The sequence below is a fragment of the Anoplolepis gracilipes genome, chromosome 8 (assembly GCF_047496725.1).
Source record: "Anoplolepis gracilipes chromosome 8, ASM4749672v1, whole genome shotgun sequence".
Taxonomy (NCBI): Eukaryota; Metazoa; Arthropoda; class Insecta; order Hymenoptera; family Formicidae; genus Anoplolepis; species Anoplolepis gracilipes.
The window spans coordinates 6,785,801-6,809,926 of record NC_132977.1 but is presented as its reverse complement, the minus strand read 5'-3'; the positions used below and the strand labels follow the sequence as shown (position 1 = coordinate 6,809,926).

At 36.6% G+C, this 24,126-nt stretch overlaps 2 protein-coding genes across 9 annotated transcripts in view; one reads left to right on the top strand and one right to left on the bottom strand.

The window, feature by feature from the left end:
• LOC140668775 (uncharacterized) overlaps nt 1-24,126 on the top strand; it is a 185,125-nt gene that overhangs the window by 30,210 nt on the left and 130,789 nt on the right. The gene's annotated exons all lie outside the window — the stretch shown is intronic.
• Ubx (ultrabithorax) overlaps nt 1-24,126 on the bottom strand; it is a 103,497-nt gene that overhangs the window by 20,537 nt on the left and 58,834 nt on the right. For all 3 annotated transcript variants that reach the window (XM_072898089.1, XM_072898088.1, XM_072898090.1), the window contains one exon: nt 2,483-2,885. In XM_072898089.1, coding sequence (XP_072754190.1) covers nt 2,575-2,885 — 311 coding nt within the window. In that variant the 3' untranslated portion in view covers nt 2,483-2,574. The remainder of the gene's footprint in view (nt 1-2,482; nt 2,886-24,126) is intronic.

The following is a 24,126-nucleotide window of genomic DNA, read 5'->3' as shown; positions in this document are numbered from 1 at the left end:
CCTTGATAATCTGAGAAACATGCCGATGATTCGCACGCAATTGTAATGAACCGGATTTATAGCGCGAACGATTGCAATGTGATTGCAACAAATCTAAGAAAGAGAAGATCTGATAATCTAAGACCTAGAAGAAATTTCGAGTAAGCAATTTTGTGACGAGTTTTTTTTTATTATACAAATATTTGCAGACGCTTCTAACTTGAGAGAACACGTGATATCTTCGCTTATTATATCTTATATAATAAGCTCACGGAAGCGAATCCACGTTTCACTCTTTTTCGGAGACGCGTGAAACTGATTAGATTTTATCAAGTTTTTGAGATAAAACTTTACTTAGTTCTATATTTACATATTTATCTGCTTCATGTTTATTAAAGTTACATTAGAGATAAAAGTAAAGAACAAAAAAAGGGAAATAGGATGAGAACGCAAAGTATGAAAAATAAAATAGAAATTAATTACGATTAAGTTCATCTTTGAATCTAGTTTCTCGTCACACGAATCATTTATGCCGCGTTATTAATTGCTGGGAAAATCGATAAAGATTCTATTTTAGGAATACGATCATCTCCCCATATGAGAGATTAAATAAGCGTGATTAAATAAACATCACGGTGGGGCGTTATTTAATCGCGATTCAAGTGGCGTACAATTACGACGCAATACTCGGAGTTAATCGGAGAATCGCTTCGCTGTGTGCGTAATATTACGCGCAGTCGGGACAAAATTTATGCCCGAACTTCTTCGTTGTCCAAAGATACCAAAAAAAAGGAGATTAAGCGCTCCAATAGATTTCAAGGAATAAGAAGTTTCGATCAAAGTTTTCTATTTAATTATTTCCTTTCTATTGCAGACATTTCAAATATTTTGAGAATGTATATAATGTAAACTAATTTGTTCCGTATTTTTCTTTGTTTTGCAGAGAATATACAATATATTTAATATTTTACATTGTAACTACATAGTTTACACATTAAGCAGTTTAACAAAAATAATCTTTTATTGTAAATATTTTTTAATAAAAGAAGGGGATACAAAAAAAATATAGACGATAAAAAATATTCTTATAAGAAAGGAAAGATTATGCATACGCATAAATAGCCATTAGATCACATTTTAAGTTAGATTAGTGGAATCAGTTTTAAAGTCTGTTTTTTTCAACCAAAATACATTAAAAGATTCATAAATCCTTGAGAGACAATAAAGGTTCTCGTGAGTGTGAAAAAGGCAAACCTTTTTTTACAATCTATATTGTTTCGACTGAAAAAATCACACGCTAATTTATTTTTTTACAAATGAAAGTTGACCGATTAAAATACAAATTATATTGTATAGATCTTTTTGGAGAAAAAATAGTATCGACAGGACTATTGTCTTGTTCTTTTTTTGTCTGACTGAACTTTCTCTTTTCTTTTTTTTTCACTTCAAGTAATTTATCGCTTCAAAGTTATATTTTTTTGTCGACTCTACGCATGTAACAGTTTTTTATTTTACAGTTATAATGATCGCAGTGTGAAATGACGTAATATTTTATCTGGTACGAGAATCACGTTCATGTTTAAGTCAACAGAATGACGTAACATGAGAAAACGTACAAATAATTTTTTTTTATTTACTACTGATAAGTAAAGTAAAAATAATAGAATAAACGATGTAGACGCAATATTTCGAGTATGTGTTTATCGCTCTCTCGGGATGCACGTTCAACGCAAGTTAAATACACGCGAATAGCATAACTTAGAAAATTATGAAGGCACGCTTGTACGCGGTTTATCCTCATTAAGCCCGCCGACTAAACTTAATTTTAAGGCCACTGCTGCTAAAAGCTCGAATCTCATTTTTAACGCCGCTTTCAACGTTTATATGAGTATCATTTTTTTAATGCATAGCACATAATCCTAACTGTTGCACCAAGCGTGTATATATATACCCGGTTTATTAATTTTCGAATAACATAAGCAAAAATATGTCTTATAGTATATAAATTGTTATTGAAATGCTAAAGCTCTCTTTATAAAAATAATGTCTTCTCTTCAGTTGATTTAAAATCTACTTTATCGAAATGTTTTAACATAAAGAGTTTATCATATACATATAACATAAAAAACAAAAAAAAATAAACAAAACATAAATAGTATGTGATTAAAAATAAAATTAGAATTTAATGAATTAAGTTTTAAAAATAAAATTAATTATTATACATTTTATTTTATATTAATTTTTTATTTTGTAATTTAATTCTTAAAATATTTAATGATTTCAATTTAAAAAGTTATTGTTTCTATAAATCAAATTTTCACAATACAGAAAAATTAATTTTAAATTGACCAAAGAATATTTAAACTATAAAGTTTTCCAAGTATTTCAGTAATATTTTTTATATATATGTATTAAAGTTTAAGTTAAGAAATTATGTTGAGTAAATTTTTAATTAAGTAATCAAGGATTGAATTAAAAAATGATTGTGACAAAAGTCACTCACCTTTAATACAGCTGTGTACATTGCGATGCTAGTAGAGGGTGGTGTGGATTGGCGGTGGGGTGGTCAGGGGGGCTCCGATGCAGGGCGTACCCCTAGTTGCCCCCCTCGGGTCCCCCGCCAGCCGCTTGCTGATGCACGACCGCCGCCGCTGCCGCTGCCTTCTGCGCTTGCGCTTGCTTCTCCTGCTCGTTTAACTCCTTGATCGCCTGAATCTCCTTCTTCAACTTCATTCGCCGATTCTGGAACCAGATCTTGATTTGCCGTTCCGTCAGGCAGAGCGCGTGTGCCATCTCGATCCGCCTCCGCCTGGTTAGATAGTGGTTCGTGTGGAATTCTTTTTCGAGCTCCAAAGTTTGGTAGCGCGTGTAAGTCTGTCGGCCGCGCCTGCGCATTCCGTTCGCCCCTGTAAACAACAAGACGAGAATTGTAGCGGGCTCTCTTTGTTCTTTTCTTTGATATTATATCTATCAAATATCCTTAAGAATAAAAAAAAAAAAAAAAAAAAAAAAAAAAACAGCGACGAAAAATAACGTTCAAAACAATATGTTAATCGAACTATGTTGATACTTTGTATTTCAAATCGCACTTCGAACGTTAACAGAGTGTGTAATGTTGAAAAAAATTTTTATTTCGTGGATTACAATATATACACAAATCGGGGCGGTCATCGGGAAGTACTTAAAATCGGAAAAAAGTTGATTTTACGAAGGCGATAAATTTTCATTTAAAGATAATGCCGAAGATAAGTGTATATATCGGCGACTATCATTTTGTATGCGATACCAATTGAGTATGCAGATTACATCGTCTCGTCATTCCATCCCCCCGCTGCTTATCTTGTCCTAAAACGAGTTGTATCTTTATGAGCTGCCGCTTAAGATACTTATTAAAAGAGTATTCTAATGAATTTCTGATATCCCGCCGCGCTGCGCGAATATCAGAACACGGCGATATATAAACGAGGCCCGTGCCGATAAAGGAAATGTGTAAACGGCTTAAAATAAAGCGTGGCATGAGTCGTTCTCTCGAACAAATGGGAGAAAGTAAGAGAGTATACGACGGCGGGAATAGGTACTGTTGAGCAGTCACTTGGGTACAGTAGCGGAGTAAGCCCCCCGACAGTGGGGGCGCAAGCTCACCTTATCGGCCATTACTGCCTCGTAAAAACCCTCCCGTTTCACCTCTGCCACCGGTATCCAACCTAAACCGACCTCTCTCCTCGGCCGTAAGCAGAGTCCTCCTTTTACTCCGCTGTTTTCGCTCGCATACGGTGCGTGCCCAAGTACATAAATATCTATAATATTGCGATTTCCGCTCTCTATCGGCTTATCCTTCCGTGTTCGACTAGAATCGATCTTTTCGATGACTAAGAAAAATATTATTTCATATTCTTAACATTTTATTTCTTCGATAAATCTACGATGGAACGCGTTTATTGAAAGATTCAAGTGCACAGAAATTAATTAATTTCTTTACTTAATAAAGCCAAAAATTTGAAAATTTATAAGTAAAAAAAAAGAAAAGAACTTTGTTACGTGATATTGTTCAATATACAAAAATTTAATATGTTTCAACATTCCGATACGAATCTGCGGTCGTCCAATAAACGCTTCAAATTTATAATCGCATCTGTACCGATCTGTTATCAACAAAGTGCATAAAATCACATGGTGCGTGATTCACGCATACGCTGCCGCAATTCCAGACGACCATTGTATCCGTATCATACCGGTACACCAAAACAAGGTTTATATCGGAGCGTGATGTTTATTATCGCGACGTAATCAAGTGCCCTGCCGTCCGAACCGTTATCCCTCCGGGCGTCTCATCCCACTCTCTTTGCCGCCCCGTGGCACCCCCACGATTCTCATACCAGGTTGTCATGTCGCCCTGGCTCGCACCGAGTACAGAGGGGGCGTGGAATTACAACGCGACGTATTTTTAACGGTTATTTGTCACACGAATCGCGCGCATCCAGTCTGGTTCCCTGCCATCTCGAAATTTCCTATCATATCTTCCTTTATCATCCTACCTGCCACAGAATCGTTCTCCATGTTCCATTGACAAGCGGTTTTGCGAAATACAAGCGCGGTAAGGATAGGAGCTATAGATTCTCTCTCTTTTTCTTTCTCTATCTAAACTTGTCAAAGGGATCTCTCTTAAATCACTTTCATACAGATCGGCAAAAAAAATATGGCATGTTGTAAAATCATTCGCCTATTATGTCTCTCACAATAACATGAAATTTCTTTCGTAAAATTTATGACGAAAAATATAAAAACGATAAAATAATAAAGTAAATAAAAGATGCAAAGAGAAACAAAAATTAAGATATTGAGATATTTTATTTTCGATATTTTTGATAAAATTGTTGACAATAAATGGCGCAATCTTTTATTTTTACAAAATTTTTTACATATCACCATCATTTAGAAATATTTGTACAGGATTTGGTAAAAAATGTGTATAAAATAATTTAAAAACTGTTCTTCTATAAAAATAATTTAGAAACTATCTCTCTCTTCGTCTTTTTTTTTTAATTATTCTCGTTCTCAGATTTGTGCAAGTTTCAAATTCATGAACTACTGAACTACTCTCGCTCCGCATGACGTCTTATTCATGAGATATCGCGAACCAAGCGAAATTAGGGGATGAAATATCAAGATTACTACACTCCCCCCGTAAAGTAAAAAGAGGCATGGTTGCTTAACCGAAGGGGTGGATAAATTTTATGCTAAGACCCTTTAAAATACTTTCATTTGGAGGAACAAAGAAGAAGATCGGTAAGGTATGCCAAGAGGAATTGGTTGGCTGAACAGCAAAGCGGGAAAACCGTAGAGCATGTTTAGAAGAGCGAAAAATATTTCGGTCGTTATTCACGCCTTTCTTGAAAAATGCTTGCCCGTATATCCTGGAAAATTTCAACTCCGCCCAAACCTTCGTCCGACGAATTGTTCTTTCAAAAGTCTGAGTTATAATAAAAAAAAAAAAAAAAAAGTTCTAAAGAATTATATGTAGTATAAAATATATAAGATAAACTTTTTTTATTTTACAAACTCACAAATTTATATTAATAAGTGCAAAATTTGTAAACATTTAACAGTCTATAAATTACAATTCCTGTTGTTCCAAATAATGTATTTTCTTTTTTGCGCACATTGAAAAAGAAACAGTCGTGAAAAACAATATATCGGAAGGATAGGAGCTCAGTGGAAGAAAATTTCACGAAGCGATCAAATGCTTTTTTTCGGCTCGTTGAGAACAGTTTCAAATGCGAAGGGGAAAACGTCGGTTGAAAGAGATTTCGAGTTTCGACGTATTCGACGTATTTGGTCATAAACTGAGGTAGGGAGCCCAACTTAACTGGTTGCCAACTCTAACAAGAACAGCCAATACGTTGATTGCTGTTGGGGATTTGCCGGTATAACTTTGCAAAACACGATGCCAACCAAAGCTTGGCTTCGGCAACCCTCACTCCTTTCCCGATTCCCTCTGCTACATGCGTGTATATATACGAAGTCGAATCATACGCGGGACCAATCAAATCAAAGTAAGTGAATTGGGTTCATGAAGGACTTCCCAGACTACCTCCTGAGATATTCCCTATAGGCCTTGCTCCCTCGAGTTTCCGCAACGTTGGGCAGTTTTTGTACGTAAGACTGGTGATACATCAACCAAGAGCGGGTCCTCGTAAATTTCTTGTTTCTAAATTAAATAATGCTTAGTACTATTTTATATATTGTATAAATCATTTCATGTAACCGATTTACATTATTTAAAATAATTAGAAATAGAATAATCTTATAAAAAATTAAATAATTATTCATATTTCACATTTCTGTATTATTGCATGGAACTGCATTTTTAAATAAAATTCCAAAATTAATTGCATTAATCGATGGAAGTTTTTATGTGCTTTATAAAGTTTTCTTTACGTGCTTACTTTATTATAATACACAAGTTTTATTTTTCTACAATTTCATATAAAAAGATTAAATTTTTTAAATTAATAAATATTTTTTATGGAGAGAAAGGGGTTTCATATAATAATGGCAAAAATTAAAATTTCATTAATATAACGGTCAAAAATTAAGTAGAATAATCATTTGGCAATATTTCATATTTTTTGCACATAATATATATTTGATGATTTATAAATTTATTTATAAATAGAATCGCGTGTTTTGCTATCTCTTAAACAAATCCAACTTCTCAAGATTACGTGTCCCTTTTAAGCGCGCATCCAACAATATTCCGTCTCGTTTGAAGAGTGCTATAGTCCGTTCACGTATCATCAGTTTCGGCCTTCCGGTGCCATCCGGAACGCGCTCACGCTCTCGAAGAACCCTGTTTGCACGCGGCACGGGAGTACCGAGGACACTTGGTATGAGGAACGCGTAGCTACGCAGCAAGATCGTAGCTCAACGTGGGATATACCCTCCTCCAGCCTTGCCAAGGTAGGTAATCCTCTCGGGGGCGTGAGTTACTGCCTAGCGTCCCTCGCGCTCTACTCTCTTCTCTCTCCCGTTTTCTTCCATACCATCTAGACCCCCTCTCCCCTTCACATGCCTTCCCGCATTTCCCTTCCTCTTTCACGCTCTACCAGAATCTTCATCTCGTTTCTGCCGGGGCGTCTCCTCCTACCCCCTCGCTCTTTCTCTCTTCTTACTCTCTTTCCTCTCTAAGGGCTGCCGAGAAAGCACCGGGAGAAAGTTGGAGAACGGTTGGCGGACGAAGGGAGAAGCTAAGATGTTGCTACGTGGCACAGCTGGAGCGCATTAGTCAACCGTAATTAATAAGTTATATACAACGGAGGCTAACGAAGAGTGCGCGGCGCGTTACACCGCCGACGTCGTCTCTCTTTTAGGGGAGAGGCTACGCGACCTCTCGGGGTGTGACGACGGAAACCTCAACGATCATAAATACATGCTAAAAACCCGCCGGCATAAATAAACTAAGGACTGACGCACGCAAATGAGGAACAGCGAAGACGTATATCTCCTCTGTACCAGCTACTACAGTGAGACTTAGCGGTCAGATGGAACGCTTATGGAACTTAGCGGCGTCTCATAAATATGTCTAATAAATCTTGATGTTTTCTAACGCCAAGACTACAACCAGTCCAAATTAGAATATCGAAGATCGGACGCGCTATCTTGAAAAGTTGGATTTGTTTAAGAGATAAATAAAATAAATTTATAAATTATCAAATATACGTGTAATATATGTGTAAAAAATAATATATATGACACACATTTTACGAACATACGTATAAAAGCTCCTTTTATAAAAATACATTTCTAATATCGAGAAGAAATTTATTGATTGCCAGTAATCGAATTGTACGTTCGGTGAAATGGAATAATCCTTTCCTATGGTTGATTCCGGAATGCAAAGATCGATTTGGTGAATCGGTCGTTACATACAATCGCAAATCCGGTAAAGCGCGTACGTGTAGAAACAAACGTCTGGAGAAATTTCGCGACACGGAACGAGAATGTCGCCAACAAGCGGAGATACGCCATAGGAAGACCTAACCTTCATGAAGCTTTAGTTTGTTCGGGAATAAGATATCGGCTTTACGTGCAAGCACTTTTGAATAAGCGCGTAAGCCATGCCGCGGGCAAGGTGCCGACTTCGCTCCCACGCAAGTGAAGAGCATCCTGCTGAGCGGGAATAACGAAGGAGATGGTCGACATTTTCTGCGTACCATATCGTGCGAAATCTGTTCGAAGCTCATCGGCTTTTTCTCTATATCTAGGCTGAAAAATAATTACCAAGCATAAAAATTATACTCGGTGCGTTCTCCTTTATGAAATAAAGCACTCGAATCAGTCATTCGTACCGCGTATGTAATGACGATCAATTGTGCATTTGCAATCTATGAACGTATTCTGAATATCGTGGCCGTATTTTAAAATTATTCGATAATATTGTCGATAAATAATCGGTCCGCTGGATAATTGATTCATCTGTGTTGAAATAGAATAAAGGTCGATGAAAAATTACATTGTCATTCGCATCATCGCTCATCGATTAAGATCAAACTTGTTTTGTGCGTTTTAATGAAGAACGTGACTCGATACGTAAACGGAGTATCATTAACACAGACTTCTGAATTACGTGATTCGTTGTAATTCACCCATCGCCGTGTCTGATGACATGGAGGAAAGACGCCGATTGGCTAACAATCCGTCGAAGTATGCAATTAATCGCGAGCAAAAAGTAGAGAACCGACAGAGATGCTGAAGGTAATTTCGCGTATACTATCACGCAAGAAATTTAATTAACGCACACACGCGAACCCATAAACGCCGCCCTTCTCTTTCTCTTTTTCATCTCTCGCTTGCTGACGAAAACGAGACAAAGAATGGAAGCGAATCGAAAAACGAGAGAGAAAGGGAAGGAGAGAGGGAGAGAAGATATTCTGGAAGAGGTGGCTTCTCTACAACGAGCCAGCTGCTACTCGCGGTAATCGTAATAATTATGCAAAGTCCGAACGCAACGGTGCATCTCGAGCGAAAGGGAAGAAGGAGGACGGTTCCATGGGAAGGAGCATAAAAGGAGCAGGCCGACGTAAGATGGTGGTGGAGATGGCATGCAAAGGAGGCTCGGCATAGGTAAGTGAACCGAGAGCCGGTTGTAAGGCGACACCTCACGGCTCCGTACATCTTTTTCCGTCCTCCTTCGCCTCCTCGTTTCCTCTCTCCGGCCGAGAAACGACGAACTTTCCCTTTCTTGTTGTGCTCTTCGTTATCGAGAGGATTTTCACGTTCTTCCCGAATCGTCATTGTTGTTTCCTCGCGCAAAGAAGGGTAACGGGGAAAAAATAGTATGAGATCTCGATTATATCTCTTCTCCATTATTCTCTCCCCTCTCCCCTCTCCCCCCCCTCCGCCCTCGTACTGTTTTTGCATGATCAAAATACCCATCAATATTAAAATGGATGAGTTATTTTACAGATTAGAAATTTTTACGTTTTTTTTCTATTTTATATATAGTATATAATATTTTTCCTACATTTATAACGTCAAGGCAAATACTCGGCACCAAAATCCTTCTAAGCAAAAATAATCGACGAAGGAAGCGAGAATCCTAAAAAAAAGACACCTCGAAGAGCGATGGTAGAGGGTCCGGTACAGGTGGGTAACGTTGCGACACCCTCTAATGAAACGGATCGTCTGTCTTACTTACATCGCCATGCATCTATAAACTCACACGCCCGGTAACACACACACACACACACACACACACACACACACACACACACACACACACACACACACACACACACACACACACACACACACACATACACACACGAAGCCAACACGTGTGCGTATCTGCTGTTATAAGAGGAACGCGGTGGGCGGGAGAGGAGGGAACATGGTTACCAGCGGGCAACCGACCATCCACCGAACCATCCATATATCTGCGTCCTAAAAGGAATTCAAGAATATATTTTACATATGCTTTATTGCCGCCTTATTTCCAACTCTACGGGTACGAAGAGATCAGAGTGCGTGAGGATGCGTTCTCTCCACAAAGAGCTGCGCGAATTACAACGCAAAAATTTCGCCAATTTTGCCATGTAACTTATTATTACACACACATCTTTCCATTGAAATTACATATTAAAAATCGTAATTAATATAACAATTAATATAATAATTAAATTCTTAAACGCGACAATTTACTTCTTTAAATATTTCGCTCGATAAATATCTATGTGAAAAAATGACTGGAGCATTAGAGAAGTAGCTTTACTGATGGGGAGACGCGAGATATTCTCTTTCGATGTTCTAATTATAGATCCTCAGAAGAACGGCAGGGAACGATATATAAATCTCCCACACGTGTATTCCCTCCTCGTGTGGGTACGTGTCTCACAAAGTAATGACTTAACTTATATACGGCATTAATCGGACTAGAGATGATTTGATAATTTGCAGGGCTACGGATTGCCAGCACTTTTTACGTTCTTTTGCGGCACGGTGGCTCCTCTCCGAACGGAGCAAGACATAGAGGGCAGGTCTTTCGTACTTGTGATTCGACGAAGCCCCGGGGGGGCCATCGTCCAGTACGTACAAGCGCGGGTTGGGGGGAAAAAGGGGGTGGGGAAAGCCGGTTTCGACGAATAAGACGCCATCGCGCGTATAAAACCGGGCAAGAAACTATGATTACCGGCCTGGGGTTGAACTGCAACTTTGAATTTGGATTTTCGGAAACGATACGTTAGATAGCATCGCAATGCGCAATTACTAATAATTGCTACGGACGAGTTTGAAATTGCGTTGGGAGAGTAAATTATACTTGACGCGTCGAAAAAAATTTAAAACGCGGCGGGCGCGATAATGACGGAGCAAGGTATTGCTCCTGTTTACGAAGAGCGATAAAAAGATAAAGTAATTTTGCGCCGTTTCAAATTTTTGCGCGAATTCGTGACTTCAGAGGTGCAAAGTATACAACTATTATAATTCGATTTTTTACACAGGGATTTTTTTAAACAGAGAGGAAGAAAATCGAGGGAATGTTATTGTATATGCGATATTATTCCTTCTGTCACAACTGTATATACTTAAATCTTGAAATATTCAATATAAAATGCAGAGTCATGGCGAAGAAAAAAATTTCCTCCATTATTCAACGTATTCCAGTCGTGACTTTTCATCCCTAGTACGAGGGCGGTGGAAGGGAAAAGGGCAGGTTACAGACGGAAGTGCGGAAGAGGCGCGATTGTTCCGTAGCGCGAAAATAATAATGAACTCGCGTAAATCAAGAAAGTTGGGCCGAACTAGTTCGCGAATACTCCATATCCGCGATACGCTAGAGCGAGCTGCCAAAAATGTTCCCGCGACAATGGCAAGCTTTTTGGCATATTAAAAAGCCCGACATGTTCCGACTTTACCATTCTCCGGATCTGTCGCGTAAAAAAGTTGAACGTTCGACATGGACTGGATTATTGAACACGTAATGAGGTTCGCTTCGTCGAAATATTCAAAATTCGGACCGAGAAATCCGCTGATCCGAACGCTCTTTCGGATTATCTAGATTCCGCGATTCCGCGATTCTGCGCAAAAGGGCGAAAAAACGAAAAGGGTTGGCGAATGGTTGCAGGTTGGCCGGTCTCGCGGTTAAGATGAACGAGGCGGCACACTACGAGATCTTATCCAGCAGCGCAGCAGCGACCACTGAATCATCCGCTTTGAATAGGACTTCGCTTCACTCCCTATATTATATCTATAGATACTAAACTCATACCTACGTCGGTGTCCGTGAGACAATATACCCTCTTTTTGGGAGAGAGTAGGAGTTTGAGGAAGAGAAGAAGGGAAAGAGCAATAGAGAAAGAGAGAAAAACAGAGAGAGAATAGTTAGATCAATCAAACAGACATAAAAAGATTTAATTAAATCGAGAAATAAATTTGAATAATTTCTTATAAACATTAGATATATATACATATATATATATATATATATATATATATATATATATATATATATATAAAAAATCTTTTATAGAATAAAAACTGTGAGTCGATTAACGCGACAGAAATATGGGGTGAGATTTATTTAAAAAGAAAATGTAACTCTCTCTCAACGCATATATATAAATAGTAGTATAATGATAGTATAGAATTTTCGTATATCATTTAATTTTATCTTACAACTTTTTTCATATCCATCATTGCAGAGAAATAAAAAATTGATTTTCTAGAATATCAGATATTTTTCATATCAGAAAACATTGTGTAAATTATTGTGCAATGTTACTACAATATTATCGCATTTCACTATCTTGAATTTTGCGAAAAATATTTTCTGTATACAGTTCTACTACAGGATAAATTACAAATAGGCAATAATGTTCGTTACTAGATTCTTAATTAGCGTAAATCATACCGACTATATTGCACTAGCGGCTTTTGAATCCCCGGCGAACTCTCGCGGTTCTTGAAAATCGTTTGCGAAGAACTTAACGCGAATTACGAATTACGAAAAAGATAATGTGTGTAATATGAGAAATGATATTACATTATATAACGAAAAGAATCTTTAATTCATTGTAATGACGCATTAGCCAATTATCTTTGTACAACTTTGATACTTTGAGATATATATAGCACCGTTACACGCCATAAATTGGAAATATTTATTTCAAAAAGAAAGATACATATATGATAAGTCCGTACAAAAAATAGATAATAATATTAATTATGTAGCTCTTATCGCATCATGCACATACATGAGCCGTTTAGTACGTTCAATGACTTAATGGAAATGCGGTGCATTACTCCTGAGATCGCTAATTAATGATAAATTCATTATCTCTATAAATTGTAACATGTAAGATAGAATTAATCTATATATCTTAGAATGTCTCTCTCGACTGTAGCCAGTGTCCGGGAGAGATGAGGGGAATAACCCGGGCCGTGCTCGAAAAAGAGGTTCGTGCCGTAATTGTAAACATTGGATTAATGCAAATGCGCGCTTAAAAGCTTAATTGCTTTGATAAAGCATGGCGGTGCATTAAATTCAAATGCATGTAAATTAATTCAAATTTATGAGAAATAGGTGGACGCGGAGCACTTACTGGAAAAGAGGGAAAATAAAAATTAGTCCCCGCGGGGCCAGCCCTTGTGATGAGACTCTTTTTTCGTCCTACCCCCTTCCTGCTCCTCTCCCATTCACCCCTCATCCCCTCGTGCTAGCCCCGATGCCTTCCCTTCACCCCGCGTCCCTCTGTTTTGCCAACACGCCATGTTGCCAACCAGATTGGCCCGCGGTGCGAGCGTCGCCGATAAATTTCGTCTTCGGTTTTCATCCGATAAACGTCGAATTTTAACACATTGATCGGCCGCGTCGGTAATTAACAAACGCAAAACTTCTTTCACTCGGCCGCTTGGGTTAATTGGAGTCAAAAACTAATACATGTTCCGCGATGATAAACGTGATTAATTAGGGATTGCTTCATTATGTTGGCGACTACAATTCTTTGAATGTCCAGTGAAAGAAATATGTTGACAGTAATATTTTTTTATTTAACGCAACTCTGTATGTATCTTTCTGATAAAAAAAAAAAGATTGAAAAATCATTACTTGAGATTACAAATGTCATAAATATATCTCGTAATTCGATCACATATGAGTGATATTTTTGTAATAATAGAACAAATATAAAGCAAATTTCCGATTGCATATATGTATGTGTATTTGAAAGATGTATTATATAATCTCTATTAAAGGCACAATATGAGAATATATAAAATTTTCGAAATTGCAGTTACAATAGGATAATCTTTTTTATCCTATCAGGCATCACATCTTTGATCAAATGACAAACACACGCACTCCATAACTGCGATAATAGCCCACCTATCACGTGCTCGTTTCAGTTTTGATTAGATAGATGCGTTTTATTGTGGCAAAAACTCAACTCGTTCAGTCAAAAATCGACCAATCACCGACATCGCAACCACTTTATCGTTGTTACTCGCGCTCGTGCAGACAGGATTTATTCTCCGAAGAGATTACGCAAATTACACCAGAATATTATCCCTGTCCATACAACGGATTGATTAACGACAAGTTATGGAACGTGTTAAAACGATGTTTAAATTGGCATCGCGTAATTTCTCAAGTTTTGAAACCTCATATTAGAGGTTCGAGAGAATAATATACGATATTATATAATCGAGAACGATGCATTTAAATTAGCATGCATCAAAAGTAACGCATTTCTTTACAACTGTAAATTCTCTCTGCGAATTTTGAATATGTAATTTTAAACTTTTCTTTTACTTTTTAAAAGGCCTTTGATAATGTAAAAAGAAGAGGATTATACAAAGAATATGTGCGTAAAGTTTTGACGATATTCTCACGATGTTGTAAAGCGTACGTTGTAAACGTTGTAAAAGATGCAAACCATCAGGTAGTACACACGTAATGCCCTCAAGACATGAAAACTGTAACTGCAATTTCGAAACCTCGACAGTCAGTTTTATTAATGCTAGAGGTAGCTTGATTCAATCGATATATAATCAAGCGTTAATAAAATTACTACCACAAGCTGCTGTAATCATAAGCCCTACGATAAGCCGCTTGTATCACGCTATTTGCTGTGATCATCGGCAGTTACGTTAATATTACGATGTGTACGAAATTCCGCAGTTTTAATCCAAAATAGAATTAAGGACAATAACAAAAATAATATCTAATAAAAATAGAGAGATACGATTCTTTTACTTTTAAGATGGAACTCGTGCAAAGGAAATATATGTCTACTAATAAATATAACAGTATTTTAAAACTGTGCAAAAATAATCCAAAGTCTAGTATATTAATGATTCCTAATGATTCCTAGAATATTTTTATATTTCTACAAGGAACAATTTATATAGAAGTTTAAAAGAAATTTAAAAAGAAAGGAAAGAAAATTCAAATATTAAAAAAGATATATATCTTGTTCACAAGAAATGAATTAGCAAAACGTATAGGTAATCATTAGGTCGATCCACGCCCTGTATATTGAGTCGTTTTAAAAATACCTCTCTAGCTTTTTCTCATCGATTCTCGCATTTTCTAACGCGTTCGGTATCGTCATTATTATCACATACCCATCTATATATATATATATATACGTTTACAGAACAAGACCGTTTATCCTTCTTTTACTCGTTTTTCACAAAGCAATATAATTCTTCGCCCTATTATTTCATCTCGCAGCGTTATCTTCGCGGCTATCATCGTTACTCGCTAATTTGCGGAAAACGGTAATTACATCTTCATTTTGCAACGCGGAAAAAAAAAAAAGAAAATAAATACGTTCGAAAAACGTAAATGTATATCGCTTGCTTTTATTGTTTTAAAAGCAATCTACGCTCTCTCCTTCTCTCTCTCTCTTTTTTTTATCACCCAGTTTTACGTAAGGGATATCGTCAAAATCTCCGTGAAGACGCGAGCAAACAGCTCCTCCCGCAGTAATTATTCCCGTTCCGACCGGTCGAGAGCGCGACTGGCACACCAATCCTTCGCTGCCCCTCACCTCTTTCGCTCCCACCTTCCTCGTCGTCTCTTTCCGCAATTTCATTCTCCTGGTCTCATGAAGACGCGGTTACGCGAGTTGCCTAACTAAAAGTACTTCTCGCAAATTGCTGGTTATTACGGACGTTACATCGACGTAGCTGTTACGTTTATCGATGCGATTGTCTTTGTGCCACCTCATCTTTTACAATTCGCTCTCCTTGAGATTCTTATCTCTTTCGTAGCTTTAACTCGTTTTCATTTAATGGAAAAATTCATCGCTACCAAATTGGATAAATTGTAACAATGAGTTAAATTAATAATTATTGGCAAATTAAATTCAGTGAAAAAATATAAAGGAATATCTATGCACAAAAAGAGAGCGATTAAATTCAATTATTATTCAATTTCTTTTTATAAAGTAAAAAAATAACATTTTAATGTTAGTTTACTGTAATACTGTTTTATGTATAGATTGTCGCGAAAAAAATGGGAGCTTCGATCACATTTTCCATAGATTGTCTTATTCTCTTTCAACTCCCCGAAGCAAAAAAATACGTTCGTAGCTAGTTGATGCTCCCATGGGCATGTTCCAATTGAAACGAGAGACGAAAAGTCTACCTGACATAGAGAACGGCGACGAAGGTAGAGCACATAGAGGAGAAAAAAAGAATAGAGGAGAATCAGGTACAACACACACATACGAACATCTAAACGAGGAGTGAGAAAGAGGGATGAACAGATGAGGAAGGTAGCTACGGAGATGATGGAGGGAGAAGGTAAGAGGCTGAAGAGAGGCATCGCGCAGAGCGAAAGGGTGAAGCGCATGTACGAAGAAGAAATGAGAGAGAGCAGGTGAGGAAGGTAGGAAGGGGGAAGAGAAAGGGGAGAGTAGGGAAAGGGGGGATATCAAGAGCGGACCTCCCAAGTTGCGGTGAAATGGCGGATCATCATCGTCGCGTCATCCGTGAGCCGAATACTCTCTCTCGTACCTCGGTTATTAAACTGCCCGATACATTGTGTATTCCGCTCGTCGTCGTGTTAAAAAATTACTGAGCCAAGTACCTGAAATTCCCACTTATGGCACGAACGGGTTTTACACTGTGTATTCTTTTTGATGGCCGGCCACAAACTTCCGTAAAACTTTGTAAAGAATTAAATTTTGAATCATGCCATGCACGTCGGCGAATTTTTCAGATTACACGTTATATTATCCACCTATTATTATGTACGCAGAATTTTATATTTAATATCATTAAATACTATTGAACTATTATTTTATTTTAAGAAAAAACAGTGCATAATTTGAAAAAGTAAAAATAATTAAGAAATAAGTAATAATATAGAATGAAAAGTAATTATCAAGGAAAAATACGATATATGTTCAAATTTTACATGTATAAAATTATCCAAGAATAATTTGCATAAAAAAAGAATATAAATTGTTTTCTCTCTCACACATATTTATTATAGGAAACTGATACAATTATAATTTGTACGGAAAACATTTTTTTACTTCAGTAAAGATCTAGAACTTTTATAAACGATCTTTCGAATTTATTCTGAATGTGTCTTGTAATGAAGACGTAAGCAATATAAGTTACTTCTTACATTTCATCTTTATTAAGTCTCAGATAACTAATGCTACCATAGTTACAAGCGGTCGACGGATGATATTGAACCAACAGATATTAATTTCGGGGATGTACGAAATATTTCCAGACCGGGGGATTCTGATCCCCAGGCGTGTAAGGGGAAGATAAGGCGCGGTGTGCCGTAATCAATGGTTGCCGAGCAAAGTTATAACACGGATGACAAGTAAGCTTTCCGGAACTTGCGTCTGCGTAATGTTTCTTGTACAATCAGGCATCTCTCCTTGCTCCTCTCCACCGCTCGCCACAGATTATCGATTATTATAATACGTATTATTATAATACTGATGCGATGAAACTAGCAGTATATATAAGAAACTTGTGGTCCTTCGTTTAAAACTTGATTAATAAAAAATGGTATCTACCTTTTTCTCTTTTTATACATAAGAATTTTATATGTATTGAAAATTTAATTTTTTAAATATTTTTGCGATATTATTTTTTAACACAGAAAGTTGTTGATAAAACTATTAATAAGAACATCGACGATACGATATTAATATGATACAAAAAATACAAAAGAATTAAATTTCTATTATTATTATTATATAAGTAGAGTAATCGAATATAAAATTATATAAAAGACTGCACACGCATATGGAATTTCCTATATGTAACGCAGATGTATATCTCACGTTTAATGCTTTATGAGTAAATTGGTAATTGTATGTAACTCGATGGAAAACTGATCGAGGATACGGACGGTCGCTATTGGCACGTGGAACCGGCGTAATATGATACGCAGCACCACGTGCGTCTCTAAGGATGCGACCATTACACAACTCCCCATAGGCTACGTTTTTGGAATGTCGATATCTACATCTGCCATGTATGCCGAGCAATTTGAAAGAAACAAATATAATCGCAGTTATCCTTACTTTTTTTTCCTATAAATTGCATTATTCACATTTAAAAGATTTTTGACGGTCCAAGTTTCTCATTAGTTACTAAATGTTTTTTTAATTCTTTCCAAAAAGTTTGATGCGAAAAGGGGTGGACTTCTTTAAGCCATTTTGTAATACGATATACCGCATCTGTGACGTTTGATTAGGTCCGTTTCTTTTCGCAACTGAAATATGGATTCCATGAGTGCAATCACCATGAACAAAATTCGAAAATCCCTACGGATGTTCCGGCAGAATGGCGTCAGCATACGCCATATGCTGCCCATTTTGATGAAATTCGTCCGCTATGGTGACCAGACGGCGAATAAATCTTGTGATACCCTCTCAAAGGGGCGGTCTGATCGGAAAAAGATCGAAACTCCGAACGCAAGAAAATTATGGCCGCTGGTGTTATTCTAGAAATTTTGTAAAAGACGCAATTTTTTTCTTTTATTAATAGATTACTGGATAATTTAGTTGCCTATTGAAAGTGAAAAGAGAATTTATAAAAAAGCCAATAAAATTCTTTTATTAATAGATTACTGGATAATTTAGTTGCCTATTGAAAGTGAAAAGAGAATTTATAAAAAAACCAATAAAATTAAGAATACGCTTAAAGAGTGATTACGTTGCAAATTGCAAAATTAAGAGTGTATCTTCCACAATTATATGTCAATTCTAAAATGTCACGCAAATGGAATTATATGTTTTATACAATTTTTTGCATATTTTTGACACGTGCAGCCGTCACATAAACAACATTCTTTTCTCGCATCTTATAAATAAGCAATAAGTACTTTCCTTTTTCGCTCTCATCTTTTATTCTTAAACGTTATTCCTGTCGTGACCGAGCATTCTATTCCCAAGCGTTATTCCGGACTTGGATTGCCTCTACCTCGCGGCATCTCTAAATACATTTGCCAGTCAATATTAATGTCTTTATTAACGACAAGATCTACTACTTTTCCTTCTCTCTCAACTCTGCATTGTTAATCATAGCAGGATACAAAGAGCAAATGTAAAATAGATGATATTATTATACATCGATATATATGTAATACTAGATACCTGCGGCAATAATACTAGATAACGTTATCTAAAGGTATAATCGTGTATTACGTAAAAACACGTTCTGATAGAATCGCTTAATTAAATAGTCTTGTAATGTACGAGTATGTCGTTCATCGTACATCATATGAATAATATATTCCACGACACGTATTAATACTATTTTAACGTATGCAAATTTGAGCTCATCTTTATATTATTCTGTGTAAAATTATATAATTTAATACAGGTTTCTTTATTTTGTTGTCAATCTTCTATCCGGTTTTATCTTTGTTTTTCATTCCTTACTTCTTTATTTTTTTATTCCTAATTCATGAATTATGTTAAATTGCTTTCTCATTGTGAAAAAAAAAACAGTACATTAAGAATACAGTGTACACATAAATACGTGGATACGCCACGTATGATCATATTGCGCCCATTAACATGGCGAAAAGTTGCTCCCTCCACCTGGAAAGCAAGGGAGCAGCAACCACGAAGCCTTTAAGCCGCGGTGCAGGAAGTTTCCCCACTGATCCTCGGTGCTAGGCGAGTTTAAGCCCTGGGATTCTGGAGTTACTGCCATCATGGCATACCATGCACCACTGCCTATAGGGTATAAGTATAGCCTCTGGCGTGCCAGCGCCGAGTGTACTTGTGTAGCCAGCGCCTAGCGTTTCATTTCGCTTCTTTTTCTCTCCCGTTGCCTCCGCTTTCGCTCCCGTCCCATCCCCCGTGCTGCCAACCCCTTCTACAACTCTGCTCGCCTCCCCCTTTCCCGTTCCGATGCTTCCCCCCTTTGTCTCTCTTGTATGATTCTCCTTCTTCCTCCGTCTCTTTGTCTCACTCTAACTTCGTTCTACCTCCCTTACAGAGTGCGCTTCCGTTGCTGAGTCGTGCAACCACGATCTAGCGCATCCCTATCGCGACAACGATCGTTCTCCGGACCACGGTGGCTGATATTTATGGCCTTTGCGGCCCGATGTTGAAGTAGTTAAATTGCTGATATTAAATGAGAGAAATCCGCGAGAAACCGCTCGCTCGGGATAACTGCCGCACCCGCAAGGATTTGCGGGATTTCGGATTCCGATAGATATTCGATGTGTCATTCCATCATTGGATTATGCTAATGCTAAGTCGAATATTTTATACATGTGTGCTTAGAGTTATATGAAAGTTATACTTTTCGAAACTAAAATGGCACTGATCGAAAATCGAATTTGAAATTACGGGTATTTTTTTTAAGAGTTTTATGCCTTAAGAGTCATTTTACTTTTCGTAATTATATCTTATCAATTTGATGAATACAAAATGCAAAAATAATAATGAGATAGTTTAAAGTAATTTCTCCAGCCTGTGAAAAGTATCTTTAAACTATATGTTATGTACATATGTCTTTATTATGAAATTAGTACTTTTTCTTTTACAAGAGTCAACAGGGCAAACTTGCGAATGGGATGCTATTATGACGGTCAAATGGGGTCAGCCAAATTACATGAGGCATTGTTAAAGTTTTTGAATTGTCGCTCTTTGTGAGGGTTCCAACGTTTTTGACCTAAATATCGCTTTGTATCTTGTAATATGTAAAATCGTATTGAGAATACAAGAATTGAGAAAGAATTTTTTTCAATTATTCAGGAAATTATTTATGAAAAATTTTCTAACAAAACTAGATTTAAAACATTTAATCGCGTATTTTTGATATTGATTAAATATTATTATGAAACGGTCAAATCAAATTTCTGTAACAAATCAGCTATTTGTGGTACGTAACTTGATACGTAAAAAAAAAAAAGAGAAAAAAGCTGTCTTTTTAAATAAAATAAAATACTACACACGAGAGAAAAGTTGGTGAATCAGCGAGAAAGGGAGCTACGTCTCGGTGTCGCGGTGCCTAGTCGAGATCGAAGTCTGCCTCTCTCTCTTCTTTCTCATTGCCTCTATTGCCGAGGAAAAGGGACGAGAAAGCAACCTGTACAACGAATTCCCGGCAGAGGCAGCCCTCTTTCTAAGCTTCATGCAAGGCAAATCAACTTCCAGAAAGAAAGACGATACCTCCTGGATTGTGTGCCAGTAAAGCCTTTTACTTATATTTAAATTCGCGCACTCGTGGAATGAGTAAACGTGTTTCACCGGGGCTGTCTAGGAAACACTCGAAGTAACACGCTCTAACACGCGCGCACGCGAACATATAAATTTCAAAGCGCGCCTCTTCTTGTGATCAAAGTAACTGTCTAATTCTCGACCAACTTATGGCACACTTAAAGAAATTGGACCCGGAGAATTAATCATTAGACATTATAAGATTGGACAAGTCGCACAGAAAATTTCCGTCTGCTACAACTTACGTAAGCGCCTGAGAAGGGATTAGTAAAGTACGATGTATATCCAGAATACTTAATAAATAATAGCGCGACCATTCAGTCGAAATGGAATCGGAATACACTTAAATGAATTACGTACAATAGATAAATCATTGGAAACTCTGGACTGATTTGCATATCCGGCGGGGCATTACAGTACAGCGTTTCCGCCTAATGCGGTGAAGGGGTGAACAAAAGGGGAGAGGGATCTAAAGTCAGGGATGAGCATTCTCGAGATTGGCTATATTTCAGAGCATTCGAAATATGACGCGTATTGATTGAATGTGTGTGACGGAGTGTCGTACACAGATAATTTTCTCCCGAATCTGCGCGTTTATCTGTTAAAAAAAAACTTAAAATTAAAATAAATTCAATCTAAAACTCCTTTTACACAGAAAATAAATATAGATACATCATAAAATAAATATTGCAACAATAGCAATTTTAAACTGTGCGTTCGAATATTGCGTGAAGAACGTTATAGTAAATATTAATTGGTACAGAATAAGATTAAGGGAAGAAAGATTAACGCAGAGGGGAATCAGAATACTCTTGGGCAAGCCCGTAAACGTGAAGCAATAAACTGACATGGAATCTAATGGACTAAATGTCTAGGAGATCGATGCTCTTGGATGCTTATTGAATTACCTGTACCCGCCGTACGTGTTCTTCGACAAGAAACATTCAAGATACTAATCCAATTATAATAGCTATTGCAAAGATATCATGTTGTATCGATCACCTCTTATATGAATTGTGTATACCAGGTATAAATGTAGGAAGCATTAAACGATCATACATCATATATCATCTATATTAAAAACTATACAAAAAATAGTCTGCTTTAATTTGGAATACTATTTACGTTGGCAATATACGAATACATGTATATTTATTATATTATTCGATAAGAGAGAGAGAGAGAGAGTAAGAGAGAGAGAGAGAGAGAGAGAAATGTAATTTTATATATATAGATATATTTTTCCATTAAAAAACCAAATACAAATATGAATTCAATAAATTAAGAATTTTTGTGTAAATGGCTATGTATGATATAAAAATATACATTGTACAAATTTACTCTGCAATTAATTTATGTAAATAAATTCGTAAGCTAAAATCTAAAATAATAAAAGAATAACCATGCGCAATAGTGTGACGATTCGAAGAAATATATGGAAATGAAAGTCACGAATCTAGAAACCGCTTACATTCACACGGCTGCTCGTAAATATGATTCTTTTGTAGTCGATTTTTTGTTCCTTTTTTTCAGGTGTGTCTAGTTTGAGAACGCGCGAAAGGTGCGTCGAAAATACGAGCGAAAGTTACGCAACAATGCAAAGACCCTTAAAAAATCTCGAATTTGGAGAAGAAACGTTAGAAAAGAAAAAAAGGATCCGGAATAAAGGAGAGACCTGATACTAAATGTAATAATAAATAAGCCGAAACAAACATGTAAATCTCATAAATATTTTTATAAAGAGACTCCCGCATTTTTGTATTCAGAAACGAAGAAGAACGTGCAAGAGACAAATTTTCCGTAAAAACTATCTTTTTAAGGTCCATTATACTATACATTTTTTTAAAATAATTTTTTTATATAGACTAATCGAATGCTCGAAATCGTTTCAATCGCACAATTAAAAAATATTGCAACTGCATTTTAGAGCAAAAATATTTTACGCAACAATCTTTAGTTTAAAACCGATCGAATCATTTTTTTTTTTACAAAAAGTGTACCATTAAAAAAGTATTCCAATTATATGTTAATTTTAATAAAAAGCCAAATTGTAGCAACATTCCATTTTTTAAATGATGAAACGTAATTTAGTAGTCAAATAAATTTTCTTAAAGTTCTATGTAATAGTTGCAACACACTTTTAATGCTGTCATGATTTTTTCGCGTTTATCAATTAAATAAATATAAAAATCGAAAGAATTAGTACGAATGAAAAGGATAGCCGTTTAAGATGCTATTGACTCTCGAGTATAGTCCAAGCATAATGGATGACATATGTTATAGAGCCTTATGAAGGAAGGCTCAAGAACAGAAGATCATCTTTTAGCCTCGGGATTTCATTATATGTATAGCGAGAATACGTATCACACGCTCGTGTAACGCCATTATTCACGCATCTCCATTTGCGTAGCCTACTGTCAAGTGCGATGAATTGCGCAGACGCTGCGACGTGAAAGACTGTTAACAATCGTTCATCGCGCAGACTTTCGTAAACATCAAAATAGAAGAAATGTAATTCACGTGAGTCATGCTTGGTTGGCGTTCACATACATAGCAGTAAAATATAGAATATAGATCCCCACGAATGCTTTTATCGCGAATGCTTATACTGGGATGCATTTAATTAAGAGATCATGTAAATCACTGTTCTACATCTACATACTCGTAAATATCGCGGATATTTGCTCTATACATAAAAAACACGTTCTCTATACGAATAAACAGAAATAAATATGTATATCATATTTATAATAATGATGTCGAAGAGAAATAAATTTTGACAACAAGAAAAGTTTTAATGATATATAAATTGAACGTACTTGACGAACAACGCACTCTCTCATACGAAAGAACGAAAATCAATAAATAATCGAAGAAGAGAAGCCGGCTGGCTCCAAAAGAGCCGGACAGACATCACCCTCCGACGAAACCCAAT